This window comes from Ambystoma mexicanum, chromosome 3p (assembly GCF_040938575.1).
Source record: "Ambystoma mexicanum isolate Mex_15411 chromosome 3p, UKY_AmexF1_1, whole genome shotgun sequence".
In the NCBI taxonomy this organism is placed as follows: Eukaryota; Metazoa; Chordata; class Amphibia; order Caudata; family Ambystomatidae; genus Ambystoma; species Ambystoma mexicanum.
Genome location: NC_090925.1, coordinates 219,090,679 through 219,108,531, shown reverse-complemented (window position 1 = coordinate 219,108,531; position 17,853 = coordinate 219,090,679). Strand labels below are relative to the sequence as shown.

Below are 17,853 nucleotides of genomic sequence, written 5' to 3'. Positions count from 1 at the left end.
CTTCTATGTCAGCCGAGTATGTAACACTCTACTAAGCCGTTTGTCTTGCATGTTATCAGTGTAAATGGGGGCCTGGTTTGTGAAATACCCCGTCTTTGTTGGCAAGCAGGCCCGTGAATATCAGCACTATCGCGAGACAATGACGCAATGTGGCACGACGCAGGGAGGAAGCACGGCACCACCTGAAGGTGGCAGCACCATGGTCTGGGTTAGGAAGGGGAACTGGAGAAAGAAGCATGGGGGTAACCCCATCATTTAAACGCAAAGAACAACTTTGGGTCTGGTGCGGAGCAGGAGAAGTAGGGGTTGTGGAGAAGTAGAGGGATATAGGGAGAATTTTAAAAGTAAGGAAAGGGTGAAAGCGACAGTGGAATTGCGGACAGAGTCAAAAAAGGTTTTCTGCTTCAATCAACAATGAACAACCGAATACGCGATAGCATGGGAAGCTGTGCATTTAAATAAGGGGATGATCACACTGGAAATTCAGAGAATAAAAATCGGGTAAAAACACAGAATCATTGGAGAGAATCCGCCCCATTCCACCTTCTGTTACATCAGAGAAGTGTGAGCTTGACAAGGTTATGGTTGAATATTTGGAGTATGTTTGTAGATTATTAAACTGTCAATGGACCCCAAAATACCGAACCGCCCCTTCCTTTATAAAGGAAGATCAGTAGGTTTTTTTTATCGACAATTTCTTGTGGCAATTTATCCAGAATAATTCTGATTTTGCATCTTAGATTTCTTGGTTATTTAAAAAGAACCAGGTTCAGGGGTTTCAGTATACCATTGAGATGTTCGGTCACTTGAAGTCTCAACACTTCTAGGTCTTTTGTTTTTGAAAGGGACACCTCAGAAAGAGCAATTGATGCCATTTTGTTACAGGTTTCTTTAGAATTAATAAATTGTTTCTTGAGAAAGAGTTGTTAATAATGAAAGAAACTTGGACAAAGTGAATACACTTTTCTTTAGGACCTTGGTTCCATTTTGTGATTCATACCGATCAGGTATAATCTGCAGGTTCAACAGCATGTTTTATTGTGAAACAGTCAGTTCAGCTGAGTATATATATTTTTTTGCTTAGAAGGATTTTGTTTTTTGGTACTTGACCTGGCACAGTAGGATTTTGTTATTTGGTACTTGACCCGGCACAGCAATCTGTAGGCTGTGGTGTCTTGTGAAGGGAGTACAAAGATGTCAATAATGACTGTCCAACTTTTGTTGACTAGCGGGATTGGTGACAGAACAGTAGGAATTGTTAGGTTTCGGAAATTTGTCATGATACAGTGTCTACCGGTCATAGAGGTGTTAAGACAACTTTAGAACAGGTTCAACATTCTATTTAGTGGCCTAAAGTGGAAGCCTGTTTATATTGGTATTTGTTGGGATGTGTCGTATGCACCCTCAGCAAATCCTGTCACCAGCTACTTGTTGTATTGTTGAAGCTATTGGAGGTAGCCCTTCAGCCTTGGTCTACTATTACTACTTAATTCATCATAGAATTGCTCATATCTGGGTGATGCATGTCAACAATGGCTTAAAGTAACCTTGGCACGTTTTACACCTTTGTTGGGTTACCAACAGCGAAGTAATTGGCACACATTATTTTGGTGATTTTCCACTTAACTGGGCTGCCATGTAAATCTTATCTTACTCTCAACTCTTGTTCAACTGTCAAACACTCCTCAGACATCTGCCATCTCCTGGAAGAGCTTGATTTGGATGTACTCGGTCTCACAAGACTTGGTTAACCGCCAGCTCTGTCACAAGTTTTGACTCTCTCCTTCCCGATAGCTACAAGATCCTCGCCGAACCCAGAACCAACCTTCCCGGTTGTGGTGTAGCCTTGATTTTCCCAGAGTGTATTCCTGCTTCTATCATTCCAATGTAGGCCTACTCCTCCTTTGAATGCCTGGTCTGCAGGATCTCCATCTCTCCTGGCCTCTCTCTCAATGTGGCCACTATAAACAGGCCGTCTGGCCAGGTCGCCCTCTTCCTCTCTGAGTGGGTTGACCGCTCCTCCTCGCTCCTTACCCCTACCACTCAACTTCTCCTCCTCAGAGGCTTGAACATCTACCTGGATGCCACCAGCCCTTCTTCAGGACTCTTTCGCCGCCTCTGCGATTCTCTCTCTCTACTTATTCTTCCCTTTGGCCTGACTCACTCTGCAGGGCACACCCTGGATGTTCTGATCTCCCCAGAACTCCACTTCTCTAACCCTCTCACCACTCTTCTCTCTTGGAACGATCACGTTCTCCTTTCTTCCCACCTCTCTCTCTCTTCCCCGCAGGTCAAGCCGACTCCAGCACTGCCACCTACCTTCTCGGTCATCCGACCCGTGAAGCGTGTGTCAGTTGAGGCTTTTGCTGCTACTTTCTCTCCTCCTCCTGCACCTATGACTGACTCACACCCTGACACGGCCCTCTCTAACTTTCATCTCTCTATCTCTAACACTCTGGATGTCCTTACCCCTGTCATGAGGATCGGCTTGAAGCCCAAAATCCAAGTGCAACTCCTGGTATGATTCTGACCTTGCTGTCCTTACATGCAAGTGTAGGGCGGCGGAGAGGAAGTGGAGGGCCTCGGGTGGACCCGCTGACAAAATGGCCTACCTCCTGCTCCAAAGGCAGTACAGATTTTCTGTCCTCTCTAAGAAGAGAGCCTACATCCAAGTCTGCATCTCTGTGGCATATGACAACTCGGCCAAACTTTTCAAAATCTGCAAGTAGTTGGACAATCCTGCTTCAGTCTCTACCTCTCCTGTTCTCTCCCAGGCCCTCTGCACGGCCTTGGCCTCTCATATCACTATTAGAACTTGGGACATCCTGTCCACCCTCTCTTCCTCTACCTCCTCTACCACTCCTGGGCCGTCTCTCCTCCTCCTTTCTCCTCCTTTCCCCTGTTCACCCCTGACAATGTTTCTAGACAAGTCCGATCTATGAAAGTCTCATCAAAGCAGGTTCTCCCCTGTTCATCCAGAACTATCAAGGACCACATCAACACCCTTGCTCCAGCCTTGGCTGATTTATGCAATCACTCCTTTGCCACTGGAACCTTCCCCTCCTCACTTAAGCACTCTCTTGTACACCCCCTTCTATAGAAGCCCTTGGCCGATCCTTCCTCTCTGGCTAACTATCGCCCGATCTCCATCACTCCTTTTCTGGGCAACCTCTTGGAAAAGCTAGCCATCTCCCAGCTTAATCTAGATACTGAAACTGTTGGTTCCCTCCATGACCACCAGTCTGGCTTCTGAGCTGCCAGAATCGCAGAAACCGCTCTACTGAACACATGTGAAGACTTGCTCTCCAATCTTGACTGTAATCTCTCTTCTGTCCTCATTCTCCTTGATCTATTCTCTGCTTTTGACACAGTCAACCATGCCATCCTGCTCAATCGTCTCCGGGACAACCTTGGTATTACTGATCAGGCCCTGGACTGGTTGACCTCCTTTCTCAATGACCAACCCTCTCAGGTCCAACTGAGGTCTTTCCTCTCTTCTATCTCTCTCGTTCTCTACTTGTGGTGTTTCCCAGGGGTCTAACCTCTCTCACTGACTCTTCAACCACTACCTGGCACCTCTTGCCAACTGCATCACTACTTTCTGCTACAATTTTCAATGTTATGCGGATGACATTCAGCTCTCTTTCAGGCTCCCCTCAGCCACCTCGGCTTCTACTCTCATACCAGACTGTCTGGCCGCAATTCAGGAATGGTGTTCCGCCAATGATCCCTGCCTTAATGCCAGTAAGACTGAGATCCTCCTCATTGGGTGACCTGCTCCCTCCTTTCCTCTCTCTCTCTCTCTGGCCGCCCACTCTGGGCCCTCTTCCTGCTCCTTCCTGTGAGGCAAAGAACCTTGGTGTCATCTTCGACTCCACCCTCTCCTTCTCTGCTCACATCTCTGACAGCTCGAAGAAGTCAAACTATCAGCTGCACCTCCTCAGAGGTATTATTCATTTTCTCACTTTCCCCTAGAAGCTCCCTGTTTCCAGAGCTCTGGTCCTCTCTAGGCTGGACTACTGCAACAGCCTCTTTCTAAATCTTCCTGCCTCTACTCTTCGACCTTTACAACGTATCCAGAGCAGGACTGCAAGACTAGTGCTTGGCCTCAATCCCACGGATCATATCTCTCCAGCTCTGAAATCTCTGCACTGGCTCCCAGTGGCTGCAAGGATCAACTTCAAGATCCTCTGCATTGTCCACAAGGCTTTCTGGGGCCTGGGACCTCTCTACCTCCAACTTTCTCTTCCAAAACATCTTCCTTTTCGAACTCTCCACTCATCCACCTCCAACTCTCTCAGGGTCAGACGTTTCTCCAAGCAGAGAGGCTGGGGCCTCCCTCTGGAACAGCCTCCCTACCGCTCTCAAACTTGAGCAGAACCACCCCTGGTTCCTGAAGCAACTCAAGACATTTGTTTGTGATCCGCTTTCTCTCTTCCTCTCCTCTGCTGATGCACCTGACTGCTCTGCGCAGTAGTCACCTGGTCGCCCTCTGAACTCGGGCCCAGTCTCCTGCATGTCCAGTTCCCCTCGCACTGCCTACGGGCTCTCCAGCACTTAAGGGTCTGAATTTGCAACCCTAGAGTCCCTTCTCTCTGCACTTATGAGCCACCCTCTCGCTGCACTTGTGAGTTAACTGCACTTCCTTCTTTCCCCTCCCTGGCACTTCTCCCCTTCCCTCTTCCCCACACTTGCACGATCTGAATGACACAAGGTCTAGTAAGATCCTTATTTTGTCCTCCCATGTTTCCCCCTCCTTGTCTTATCGCACCTAGAAACACTTTTGTACAGGCACATTATAAATGCCACCTCATTTCATATCATAAAGAATTGTGCTAAAACGTGATTGTAGACCATCCTGCGTGAGCAGTGCATGATAGAGAAAGTTATTTACCCATGCATCCCCTCAGTGGAGAGCTTTTACATTTTTGGTAAATAAAGATTTTAATATATTTCAAAATTTCGGTGGATTGTATGTGCATATCACACACAAAGCAACGGTCAGACAGAGAGGGAGAACCAGATAGTGGGGCAATACTTTTAATGTTACAAAATGTCTCAGAAGAAAATATTTTAGTTTTGTTAACATCATAGTTTACTGACAATACTTGTGTGTATTTTGCTATTTGGTTAATACTATTCTTTCGTTTGTATGGGTTGCACCCGCTGGGCCCTCCAACTGCAGAATTTCTGAGAATTTCGGAAAGAAAATGACCTACTGAGAAATGACCAAATCATTTTTGATCGAATTTTTTTAAAAAATCATTCGGGTGGGAGATCCCTGCATCCTCCATCCCCACTTAACCTATCCCATTACCCCACCTCCCATCTATTTTTAATAAAAATGAACAAAAATCCCTAACGAATTCGACCCAAAAAATGTGGTAATTTCTCATGAGGTATTTTTGTATTCGATAATTTCTGCAGATACCAAGCCTACACTATGAAAACCACAGGCATTATCTGGTGGATCTTGGAGAGTGGAATGCAGTTGGTGATAAGGTTTGGGTATCAGCAAACTGTTTACCAGCTCATTCGCTAACAGTAAACCTCGGATTCATTCAGGAACGCTATAGTATTTGGTCCATTGGAAAGGTTTCCGAATAGAGCGATCTTCGCACCCTGTGAACTTTGTACAATCTGCGTTGTTGATATGGCTTTTATCATCAACTGATCCTCACATGCCAGTGCTCCAGGAAGGGGGGTACCCTCATGCACCATCCTCGTAATAGTTGGTCACTGCTTCCGGGAGGGGTGACCTGGTGGAGGTGTTATACACGGTTCAGTGTCATCAGACTTGAAGATGTTGCCTGGGATATTAGGGACATGGGATTGGGCGGCACGGTATTAGGATTTTCAGTGGCAGCTGTGTCTTCAGTGGCTTGGATCTGATCCTTGACTGTGTTTTGACAGTATCAACATGTCTGTCATACCTTACGATATAGGTTGATGGCTGGGATGATTCCTAGGCTATCATGACTGGTAAGTACCTCACGCCTGTCCATTGGCTTCCTTCCAAGCAGTACACAATAATTCATCAGAAGGAAGACGCAGTGCAACTATTGCTGGTCTTTGCCTTCATGGTTGCAGTGATGTTGACATTCAATTCTCTCTGCTGCAACAATGATGAAAGTCAGATATGATGATATTATGTTTGCTGGCGCATTGTCCTGCATGGTGAATTTTCCATCAGTTAGGAGTCTAATGCCTGGTCGCTCGCAAACCTCTATGCTTAGTCTAGAGACAGAGCTCACAAACACCATCCAAACTGCCCTATATGCAATAGTGCAAGTGCATGAAGCGGCCATGCTGGGTCTATAGCCCTCCAAGTGCAATGCTAGCCCCAATGCCACCGTCCAGGAGCTGCTGAACCGACCCACACAGCTGGCCCTGATGCGGAGACATGCCATTCGAGCACTCTTTACAGAAACCTGGGTTCAACCTGCAGGTTACAGGCCTGACTACTGCTACGCCTTTATGCAGCTAGATGAATACATTGTTAGCTTGTTATACCAAGACCATGCCGCCTTCTGGCTGATTCTGGGCTGCTGTTTGTAACCCTGCAGCACGCTGCAACGCCAAGGTTCAGAAGGCTGCAATAAAGCGTGTGCGGAAGTGCACCACAGGGTCCACACTGCGGCCTTGCGCTATGCCCTGCGGGGGTATTAAGTGCACAGCAGCCCGTTGTAGCCGGGTTAGTCCTGTGTGGTCTCTGTGGTGAAGGAACCAGCATGAATGTCGTGCTTTCCTTTTGTGGCAAATCCACAACTAGGACTTTTGCTTTTGACGTGCATAGAACAGCTACCTGGAGCAGGAGGACTGCTGTGTTGTGGCACTCTAGTTATAAGAGCATCCCAAACTACTAATCAAGAGAACCAGGATAAGTACAGATAGTTAGAATGTAGCGCCTTCTCGGCCAGCCGTCCGGGCTCCCTCTCTCTCCAGGAGCGTCCTGGTCTTCCGCATCTGAGCTGATGGCTATAAGCCTTGAACAGTCAGGGCGGTGATTCCATAGTCCTTCAGGGGGGAAAAGAACTGGGGGAAGAGAACAGCACCACTCGTGGAAAACAGAAGACGCAAATGAAGATATAAGAAAGGACGATATCTGTTCCCAAAAAACGAGAGGGCATATTCCGATGAAATCAGGGGACAAGCCAGAAAAAAGAAGTGGGGGGACTCATTAACAATCGCAATGGGATGTGACGTTGCCAGAAATTAGTATATTAAGGTGACTGAAATATGCACAATTCATTAAATTGACTTTGCATAGCCACCCAAATTGCACAGGATTAATGTCATTTGTCTTTCATAAAGTCAACACACACACAAAACCAAGAGAGGATATTTTCTTCTAATAGTGTTCTAGAAAAAGTTTAAAGGTGTGCATGTTGTAAACTCCAAGAACCAAGACAAATGGCAGTACTGAAAAGGGCCTTTTCACCTTTAGTTGTTTTTTATTTTCCATCAGGTTATATACTGCAGTGGTGAAGTGTCTGCCCTTTGAACCTAACGACCGTGGCCGAGGTCGGTGTTATTTCATAAATTCAAAGAAGACGCTCAATGTTTCTCATTTTTGCTGGGGGGCGGGACTGAGTCCACCCTCTGAAAAAAGTGGGTGGACTACGTCCACCCACGTGTACCCTCGACATGATGCTGTATGAAATTGACAAAGCCCTGGAAATGTGTCAGATCGTATCTTTGTCCGGATCTGTGGGCAGATTTGGCAATTTAGGTAAATGACCTACATGGATCCCCAATGCACATTCTGGCCCACTGGAAGACAGTGGCCCTCATTACGACCCTGGCGGAGAGGGGTTTACGCCAGCGTAATGCATGGCGTACCTCTCCGCCAGATTACGACTTTCCGTAGCGCCATGGTGATTTTTACGCCTGGATTTTCCGGGCGGAAAAATCCATGGCGCTACGGGACCTCTCGTTAATTACGCCACCGTAATCTACGGTGGCGTAATTAACGCCTTCCCCACTCCCATTATACCCTATGGGGCAAAAATGGGAATGGGGAAGGGTAAATGGGGATTGGGGACTAACCGCCCCGCCAAGGTCGGAATGGGGCGGTAAGTCCGCCAACCCCCATGGCGGAGTTGGCAGCTCTGCGCCATGGTCCATGGTGCAAATTGCACCATGGATCTCCGCAAGGGTCGTAATACTGGTACTGCAGAAATGTCCCAAATGCTGTGGTGACGGGCACCTTGCAGTCAGAAACAAAGTCTCCCAATATGCATTGTGCTGGGTTATGTTGAACTACAGACATGGGGCCTCATTACAACTCAGGCGTTAAGGGTTAACGCTGTCGTTAACCCTTAACACCTGATTCCAATTTTAACGGCTGCTTTTACCAGCCGTTAAAATCCATGGCGCTAAACCGCCTTGGTGCTAATTACGGCACCGTAATTTACGGTGCCGTAATTAGCGCCTTCCCCACTCCCATTATGCCCTATGGGGCAAAAATGGGAATGGGGAAGGGTAAATGGGAAATGGGGATTTACCGCCCCACTCACCTTGGAATGGGGCGGTAAATCCGCCATCTACCATGGTGTAAACGTAGTTTACACCATGGCGGTAAAGTTGGTGTACTTACCGCCTGGGTCGTAATGACCCCAATGGTATCCACACTTTGAAAGATCTGCAGTACTTACCTGACAAAGTATCCCATGAGGCCCGGGAGTGGGGGTGGATGTCCATGCTCCCGAGTAGAGATCTCTCAATTAGCTTGCTATTGCAATATGTTGCACGTGCTACTCCTTACATGACGTTCGAGCTTTTGCTTTTGCATGATGTCTATAAAGACCAATGTTGCTCCACTCCAGGCGGTGGATGGTCCTTTCAGCCATCTCTTCCAGCAGTTGCCTTTAGCAGTCTCACCTTATAGACACCAAGTGGCCCAGTGCCATTTGTGACACCTTCAGCCAGTCATGGCTGTGTAGTTGGCAGCACAACTCAGAGAGTGGAGGGTGAATTTGCTTTTCACCACCAAGCATCCGTGTTATGTTATCACTTTTTGTAAAGCGTGATGCTCGCCCAAGGGTGAGTGTCACACTAGGGAACCTCAAACAGGCCATACAAAGAAAGAAGCGGAGCAAAAATAACTAAAAAGATGAGTTTTTACCGAGCAACGGAAAAGTAGATGATTCTCAGTTGCACAAAGAGCATGAGGAAGACCATTCCAAAGCTTGGTTCTGGTTACCGAGAAAGCACGAACCCCCGATCCGTGAGTATTTAAAACGTGGAACCTGAAGGTAGGCGTCTTGCGAACCTAATGATCGTCGGTTGAACGTAAGGGTGGGATTTGGATTGAAGATATTCTGTGCCCATGCAAGAAAAGGCCTGATGTACTATGCACAAAGATTTGAATTGGATTTGTTTAGACACAGGAAGCCCTTTAAGGGAATGGAAAACAGGGGAAATATGAGCCCTTGGTCCCCCGTGCGAGAATAGCAAAATGGTTGACTTTTCCTTTCCAGAAACTGGAAGTGTGAGGCCTGGCCTAATTGTCCGCAATCCCTGATGATTCCTTGACTTACTTTACTTTACTTGATTTCACTTTGGAGTATCCATTGAGTACTTCTGCTCTAGATTAGCATCAGCTGCGTTCACTAGTACTAGTTTACCAACTTAACCATCATTAGGTGTCATTTGAGCCCCTATATTGCATGTCCACCCTTCCTTCGGTTCTCTTCTCAGTTAAGTGATAGTTATCGCTTCCTAGTAATGCTTCTTCTTCCTTGCCCAGCATCTTGGTGTCACTTTTATGGTTCTATGTTATGCTCCACTGCACCACTTGGGCCCATCAGTGTTTCCATCACCGCCATTTCCTACTCAGGTTCTCATGCACAACTCTAGTCACTGCACTATTGGTACTGCATCTCTCCAAGCAACGTATGGTATGTATGATTCGGCATTACCCAAATTGACCTTTTACAATTGACCTTTTGCACAATTGACCTAATTATAGTGATCCTAATTGACCTTCTGCACAATTGACCTTTATATTATTTTAGTTATTTTATATATGTATTGTGTTGGTTTTGGATTATAAATAATATAAGCAGATTGGGTGGGGGGCTGCAGGGTGTTTTGGATTGGGTGGGGGGTTGCAGGGTGTTTTGGATTGGGTGGGGGGCTGCAGGGTGTTTTGGATTGGGTGGGGGGTTGCAGGTGTTTTGGATTGGGTGGGGGGTTGCAGGGTGTTTTGGATTGGGTGGGGGGTTGCAGGGTGTTTTGGATTGGGTGGGGGGTTGCAGGGTGTTTTGGATTGGGTGGGGGGTTGTAGTGGGTTTCCCCACGCATATATGTCCTAATTGACCTTCTCAATTAGGTAAATCTTCCTGTGGTCAATTGTGAAAAGGTCAATTAGTATACAACCTATGATTTTTCTTAAGTAATAAAGAGAGATGTTACCATTCGGCACACTCTGCCCTATCCATCAAAGAGAGCCATGGAACAAGGACTCTAGTCTTATACTTACCTACTTGCTGCTCTGCTGTGCCAGGTAACTCCAGTTGAACGAGGTTTCGCCAGCTCTAAGCTACATCTGTTTAATGCTTGAGTTGTTAGGGGCTGGTAAGCATTCTGTACTTTAAGAGTAGTTCTGGTCCAGTGGCTTTGACTACCCCACTCACATTGCAACCAGTATGACCCTGACAACATGCAACAAAAAAATTAAATCAAGATGGCTGCCAAAGGCAAGCGATTATAGAAGCTTGAATATGTTTATATCATTAGAGCAATAATTGGCAAGTACCCGGTGAGGTCAAGAAGCACAAATGTTAACTGTGGGGAAATCCTAGACTTCAGAGCTAGGTAATAGTCTAACAATTATCTGCCATTCGTTGACCCACCAGCATGAGGAAGAGACAGAGACACAAGAAAGAGTCGTGTTGCATGGCGTTCTCACCTTCCTCGGTCCTGGCTCTTGCCCACAGTGCATCATGGTGCTGTGGGGACAGCAGTGTCATCTCATAGGTCGTATTGGGAGAGAGCCCGCTAAGGAGGGCACTGTCCATGTCTCCCCGGACCCTCCTCAAGAACCGCTTGGGCTCCTCGCCCTGCGCACCACCATTCTGACTGTAGTCGAGGATGAGATGGTCGTCTCGCCGGCCGAAGTTCCGGGGCCAGGATACTCGGAAACTGTGAGGAGTCACTTCAGAAACCTGCAGAGCCCGGGGGGCAACAGAGTCTGAGAGAAAGACAAAACGGAGGAGGCACCATTACTACCATTAACAAGCACACTGCATGGACACGCCCAACACTCCGTCACCGTTCTACAGAAACACATCCAGAATTCCTACACCATCCACCTACAATAGCACTGAGTCAACATCTCTCTGAAATCATACCACGAGTGCTCTCACAAAAGTCCCCCCAGATAATGCTCCACCTCCATGACAAGCGTGCCCCAACACCATTCCCCACAGCCATCTCTCCTACAGCATTCCCCACAGCCATCTCCCCTACAGCATCCCAATTATACCCCCCTCTCTGACTAAGAGAAACAACTTAGTTCACCATATGGTAGTGTAATTGTACATAGCAAAAGGTTTCTCACCTATCACAGCACGGCAGAGCACTCCGGCCATAGACGATAAGCTCTCCACTGCCACAAAAAAGAGTGTGTCCTCACTGGGCTCGCTTGCCACAAAATGCAAGCCTGCGCTCCTCCTTCCTGTGGACACTACAAGGATCTTCACCCCGGTTTCCTTCAAGCGCCTGGCAGGTGCAGTCACATCATCGGTGGAGAGACCATCCGTGATCCACAGTATTACTCTGGAGGCATTGTCCCTGCCGCCAGCTTCAGATGTGAAGACATGCTCTCGGGCATAGTCCAAGGCCCGCCCGGAGTTGGTGTCTCCCCAGCCATATTCCAGCCCATCCAGGGCATGCCGCATCATGAAGTGTGGTTCAAGGAAATTGACTACCAGCGATGGTTGGTCACTGACTAGCAGTAGGCTCACCTGCACCCGGCTAGGTCCCACATCAAAGCCGCCTGTCAAACGCTGCACAAGGTCCCGAGTCTGATTCAATTCCAGAGTAGTAATGCTGCCGGAGATGTCCACCAACAAAAGAAGGTCGATGATGTGGTGAGAGGCCCGGCAGACGGAGAGGTCTGCACCTGGAAGAGAGAGACAGGTAAGGTTGAGGCTTTGCATTGGCCCTCTTTTCAGACTCTTGGCCCCATCCCTAAGGCACTAGTCTGATATTCTTCTCATGCAGGATTTATAAGAAAATCTCACATTGCCCTTTCCTGCATTGTAGTCCCACCACAAGGTGCAATGCTCTGCGGAGAGCTACAGAACCACTATATGCTGCGCATTGGCAATCTGGAGCATTCAGAAGGTGGTCTCACTCCAGGATCATGGGCATTCCATTCCAGATCAATAACACTGTTCACTCTGTTGTGTGAATGGTATCACAGCCTGCAACAGTCATGAACAAGAGCGCCCTGGGCCTGATGATATCCCCTGGTTCTAGATAAGTTGCCATCTCATGGTGTATCTACCAGGAGTAGTTTCAACTTGAAGAATCAGAGAATGCATGAACGAACCTCTAGATCACAAGGTGAAAGGCGCTATAACAAATGACAAAATGAATGAATGAAGAACTTGACTAGCATCTCCCGACTGGAATGGTGCATGTTGGCATGACTGTGCCTGGTAGGGTGACCAGACGTCCCCGTTTCATTCGAACCCCCCCTGCTTGGGAAAGGAAAAGGCTGGCATTCAGAGGCAACCCAATTGCTCAGAATCAAGGTATCCCGGGCACCACAAAGAGTCTTTGGTGATTTCCTGGGCTTATCTGCCAGCATCATGATGCCCACTCAAGGGACTCTCACCACTAACTCTACGCATGAGGGGTATGAGCACAGGGATGGAGGAGGAGCCTTGCGGGGTCACCCAAAATATCCTGCACACTGTCTGTAGGTGGTCTACATAGCGGTGACACAGAAAGAGGGGGGAGAAAGGGGACGACAGGAGGAGAACAATCAAAACAAAGAGGGGCATTGGCAACAGGAAGCAGGGATGGACTGGGAATTTGAAAATGGCCCTGCAAATGTTTTTCAGAGTGGTCCCATATTACACCGTGCGTGTAAGACAAGCCTCTCTAAGTAGGGCTTGGGGAGGTTTCTCGTACAATAATATTTGGACAAATGGATCCAAACTGTGAATTTTATAGCACATTTGCCCTCATATAGGAATTAAAAAAAATAGGTCAACATAACAAAAACTAGCAAATAGCATTTGTTAAGAGTGAGGTAGAAGATACTGTAAGCTTTGTAACAAATCCTTCACAAAAGAGGCCGAGCAGGAAACCTCCAGAGTTCCCTGCAGGCCAGAGGCTAGCACTGACCGGCAGGCCAAGCGTAGAGGCTGACTGCGGCACGGCATTTGCTTGTGTCCTGCCGCTAGCAAGCTCAGTGACGCGGCCTGCTTTGCCACCCCTGTGAGTCCACCTACCGACCACTCACCTACTACACTGCTGAAAGGTGACTTTGCACTGCAGTGCGCAAATGACTACGCACTGACTCTTCCCGGACTTTGCCCGGCAAAAATACACTTTGCACAGTTCCATGAATCAGGGTTTGTGTCGGCAGTGCAAAGTCACTTTGAACCGGGCAAATATTCCATAAATAGGGCCCTCAGGCTTTTAGGGGCTCGATGCTTTGCGCCTCTCATCATTCATTACCCTCTTGCAGCTTTTATTGAAAAATAAATCAAGTTGCAGTTAATGATTTTAAATCGGATGCCGCTTTCGGGGATCACATGTGAAGGGCGATGGTTATGGAGCCAAAGAGGGAAATTAAATGGTAAGATAACAGTAGTCTGTTCCCCTGCCCTTCCGAGAAGGAGTGTCGAACCTTCCCCCTATTTAGATAATGCAAAGCTTTTGGGCTACGTTTGACTCGTAATGAATAACTGTGGTGTAAGGGACGATCCATTATTCCCTCAGCATCAATCACAGAAGTGAACTGATTTTTAAAAAAAAATCTTTAAAAGAACCTGCACTACCTCCAATGGTCTGAGAAAGAGGCAGCCAATTTCCTCTTTGGCTTTGGCCGCTGCTTGCATCCAATCACCACTAAAAGCCCTTTGCTGGCTCGGGTACAGGAGCATCCTCCGCCAAACCCCGCGCGTGAGGCGCGACCCAGAAGTACCTGCAGAGACTGGTGCCACATCACAACCCAAACCCCAGCCTGTCCTTCCTGCTAATGCAGATGTATCAAGAAACAAGAGCACTTGAGGGAGACAAATCCAAGGCCGGGGTCTTGGCTCCTGCAGAGTCTCACATCTGGAAGAACTTGCGACCGCCGGATCTGCGCACAATTAATCCATCAAACTGTGCAGACGCAAATTGAAAACAATCCTCTTTAAAGGGACTTACACAGAGCACACATTCGATCAAGCAAGTAGCTGTTGTATTACATTTTCGGGCCCAAAATCCCCTGCTCATTCGATTAGACAAACAGCTTCTGCAGAGACCATGGGATCCAAACGCGCTTATTGGATAAGCAGGCCATCTTTTATGCTGGCCAATCGCATCCCATCTTATTTAGATATAAAAGGCTATCTGGGGATCTGTGCATAGAGTACAAGCATGTAGTCCCATATTCACAAACGCATGCTGCCCCATCTGTACCGCTCCACATCCTTTCATCCCTAGTGCACCCAAATAGCTCCGGAACCTAGAACAGCACTCCAGCAAAGCAGAGTCCAGAACAGAGCTGCTGCGAGACCACGGCACAGAGTGCGGAGTAGAGCCACAGCAAGAGCACAGGCTCATGGCAACGGTGGGTACAAAGTAGCCATGTGCCCAGACACATACCCGTTGAAATGTCGCAGCCTAAGGCTTACTACTAGGAACCCATTGCACAGTCGCCACAGACCTCTAGAACGTTGTGTGTGATTGTGATAAATCAACATCCAGGGCACCAGTTGTCCAGGGGTGAATATCGGTTTCTAAACCATCAACCAGCCCCACACCGCTAGGACACCAGAAGGGATCCGAACAGATTGGAAGCTCAGGCAAATTATAAACCTCCTTGTCCAATTCTGCTAATGTGGACGGAACGGCAGGCTTATTTCTGAAAGGTCGTGAATCATTGGTTAGTTGCAACACAGCGAAAATACAATTATTACCCAATGACAAAGGGGAATGTCCAGTCAAGGTTGTATAAAAAATATCTACTTTATTATTATCACAACAGACAGTTGTAGTACACTACAATATACAACCACCCTGCAAAGGAATGCAGAGGACAGACAGTTCTAAAGAAGGAAAAGGGATGCACTCTGGAGACTGACAGAATGGTAGTTGGTATAGTATACAATTCGCAATAGTTCAAGGATACTTATTTTCAACACAAAAGAAAGCAATGGGTGGTAAAATACCACTAGGGGCCTTCAGAGAAGGACCAGGGGGACAGAACCAATGTACCTTGTGCTGTAGGAGTTCTTTGTGCTTGACAGGGTCGAGTTGTCTTCAGGGCACTTTGCAGCTTCTGCGACAGAGTTCAAGATGAGAGACAGCTGCAGGTATCAGGCGGCAGGCAATTCAGCGAGCAAAGCTTGACGGACAGCTTCAGGCTGGCCTACACAGTAGCTCGGGTCAGGAATCATTGTCTCAGTGCTGGTCGGCAGTTCTGAAGCACTGGTCGAGGAATCTCAGACAGCTATAGTGACTGCAGCGTACAGTAACCAGTGCAGTCAGTTGCAGCTCGAGGGACTTGATTGGCTCGAAAAATTCCTTTAAGGTGGATGTGTGTAGATGCTTGTCGATGCACTCCTCCTAGCTTCTTCACTGGCCTTGTGTCGCTCTTTAAGGAGGACGGGCCAAAGGTGAGGAGAGTGTTGCAGGCAATTGCCTTGTCCTTGGTTTGGTTCAGACAATCTCTGGCACCTCTCAAACAGGAAGCTTGTTGCAGAGCCTAGCAGGACACGCTGTGTGCTGGCTAGGTACCGGTTCTGGAGCTGCTGGAGAGTCTTCTGGATTCGGTATCTCCCTCTGTTCCCTGGGAGTTGTTTAGAGGAGGGATCTTGTTTCCCTCTAGTAGGCCTGGGCCTTCCTTCACTGGTGGAAGATGTAAGGCAGACAGTACCTTCAGCCAGGTTCCAATGCTGAGTTATTTCTTCTGCTTCTGGTGAAGCCTTCAGATGATCTGCCAAAAGAGTGGCTTGGCCCTCTTTTAAATTCAAATGGACCACATGTATTGGTGTGTAGGCTAAGCCTACCTTAATGAACCAATCCAGGGTCCCCACCAACAATCTCCTGTATTCGTGAGGTTGAGTGCTTTGCAACAGAAAAGGTAAAGGGTGAAAACATGTGATACTAAGTCCCACCCATCTTCCTGTTTGTTGTGGATCAAAGGGTCCCTCTGGTTAATGGAGCTCTCTGTGGTTCCTGATTAAAGCGGCAGGTCTCCATTGAAGACTTTCTGGCTCTGTCAAACCACATTCTCATATCTTCTGAATGGGTTCCCCTTGCGGGGATGACTAGTGTAAGCACGCAGTCCCATTCATGACATTTCACAGTCAATCGATTCTAAGGGTGGGAGCTGGCTTCAGGCTGTCATAGTGCATATGAAAGATTGTTGGGGTTTCCCATCTCCTTTGTTAGCCTCTGCAGCCAGGCCCCACCTGGGCCTGTTTGAATTAAACTTGGATTAGTATGTGAATGATGCCACCAGCTACATGGCTCAACAAAAGCACAGAGTGGATCCGTGGAGCATTTGTTAGTTAATTAGGCTGGCCATGGCAGGGGGAAAGTTTGGCCCTCCTCCTCCTGGAGATGCATCGTGTACTCCACCTGTCAGATCCCTGTTAAATGTGACAGGGGGAACTGGGCCTGTAGCCTGTGTCCACCCAGAATACACAGGTCTATGTGTATGTTTTGTGGTGAGCATAGGCATGTGTGTGCGGATTAGCTCCACACATTTTCTGGAGGTTGATCTACCATCATTCAATTTCATTTAAAATTTCAAAATAGCCCAGGCGAGCGCATACCCACCGTGCGGATGGTCGAATTCCTCACAGTTATGCTGCAGGATCCTAGTTTATTCAAATAGTCCAGAAGCTTCTGTACAAGTGTCAGGTCTCAAACTGTGTCTCTTGGTGAGGCAAGCATTTTCTGGGATATGAAATGTGATCACTTTATTAGACAATCCCCCTCTGACAGCTCTCACTACCTAAGCAAGGTTAACCAAGGACCTTTTGTACATATCTCAGGTACACAAACAGTTAATTATTTTAGATAAGTGCCATATGCAAAGGTCTCAGGTCTAAAATGTTCTCTTTAGGCATCTCAGGTTCCTCAATGTAGGCTTTGGAGTAGGCGGGCAACTTATGAAGATGTCACTGGCAGCACCAAAGGTTTTGATTAGGCAAGCAACTTCTGTACATCTCTAAGATGCTAAACAGTGCAATAGGAAAAGCTACAATTACAGGACATAAAAGGGGTAGGAATTGTGCATGAAGTGTTACATGAAAGCCCCATATTTATGATTCTCTAAGAATGTCTGTATGTTGGTGATAAGGCATGCACACAGCCCAGCTTCTCCTCTCGCCACCTCATCTTTTAAGACTCTGGCTCAACTGAGCCTATTGTTTCCCAATGGAGTAACAGATATCACAGCCATTTTAGACACACTTCAAAATCGGGACACTATTTGAATGAGTATATAGGGTTCATGGTTGCAAAGACTTTGATGTTAAACTGAGAGTTATGAAAAATGAAATGAGAACCAATCCCAGTGTTCATTGTCTAATTATTCATGCATACTGCCTTTTATAACAGACATATTTGTCAAATATAAATATCTATGATCATTCCAATGTGCCCAAA

The 17,853-nt window shown here is 47.3% G+C and overlaps 1 protein-coding gene across 1 annotated transcript in view; it reads right to left on the bottom strand.

Annotated features, from left to right (window-relative positions):
- The window catches only part of LOC138580281 (von Willebrand factor A domain-containing protein 1-like), a 241,110-nt gene that overhangs the window by 127,412 nt on the left and 95,845 nt on the right, over window positions 1-17,853 (bottom strand). The window contains exons 2-3 of the mRNA XM_069650694.1: window positions 11,567-12,130; window positions 10,916-11,197 (exon numbers count right to left, since the gene is read on the bottom strand). Coding sequence (XP_069506795.1) covers window positions 10,916-11,197; window positions 11,567-12,130 — 846 coding nt within the window. The remainder of the gene's footprint in view (window positions 1-10,915; window positions 11,198-11,566; window positions 12,131-17,853) is intronic.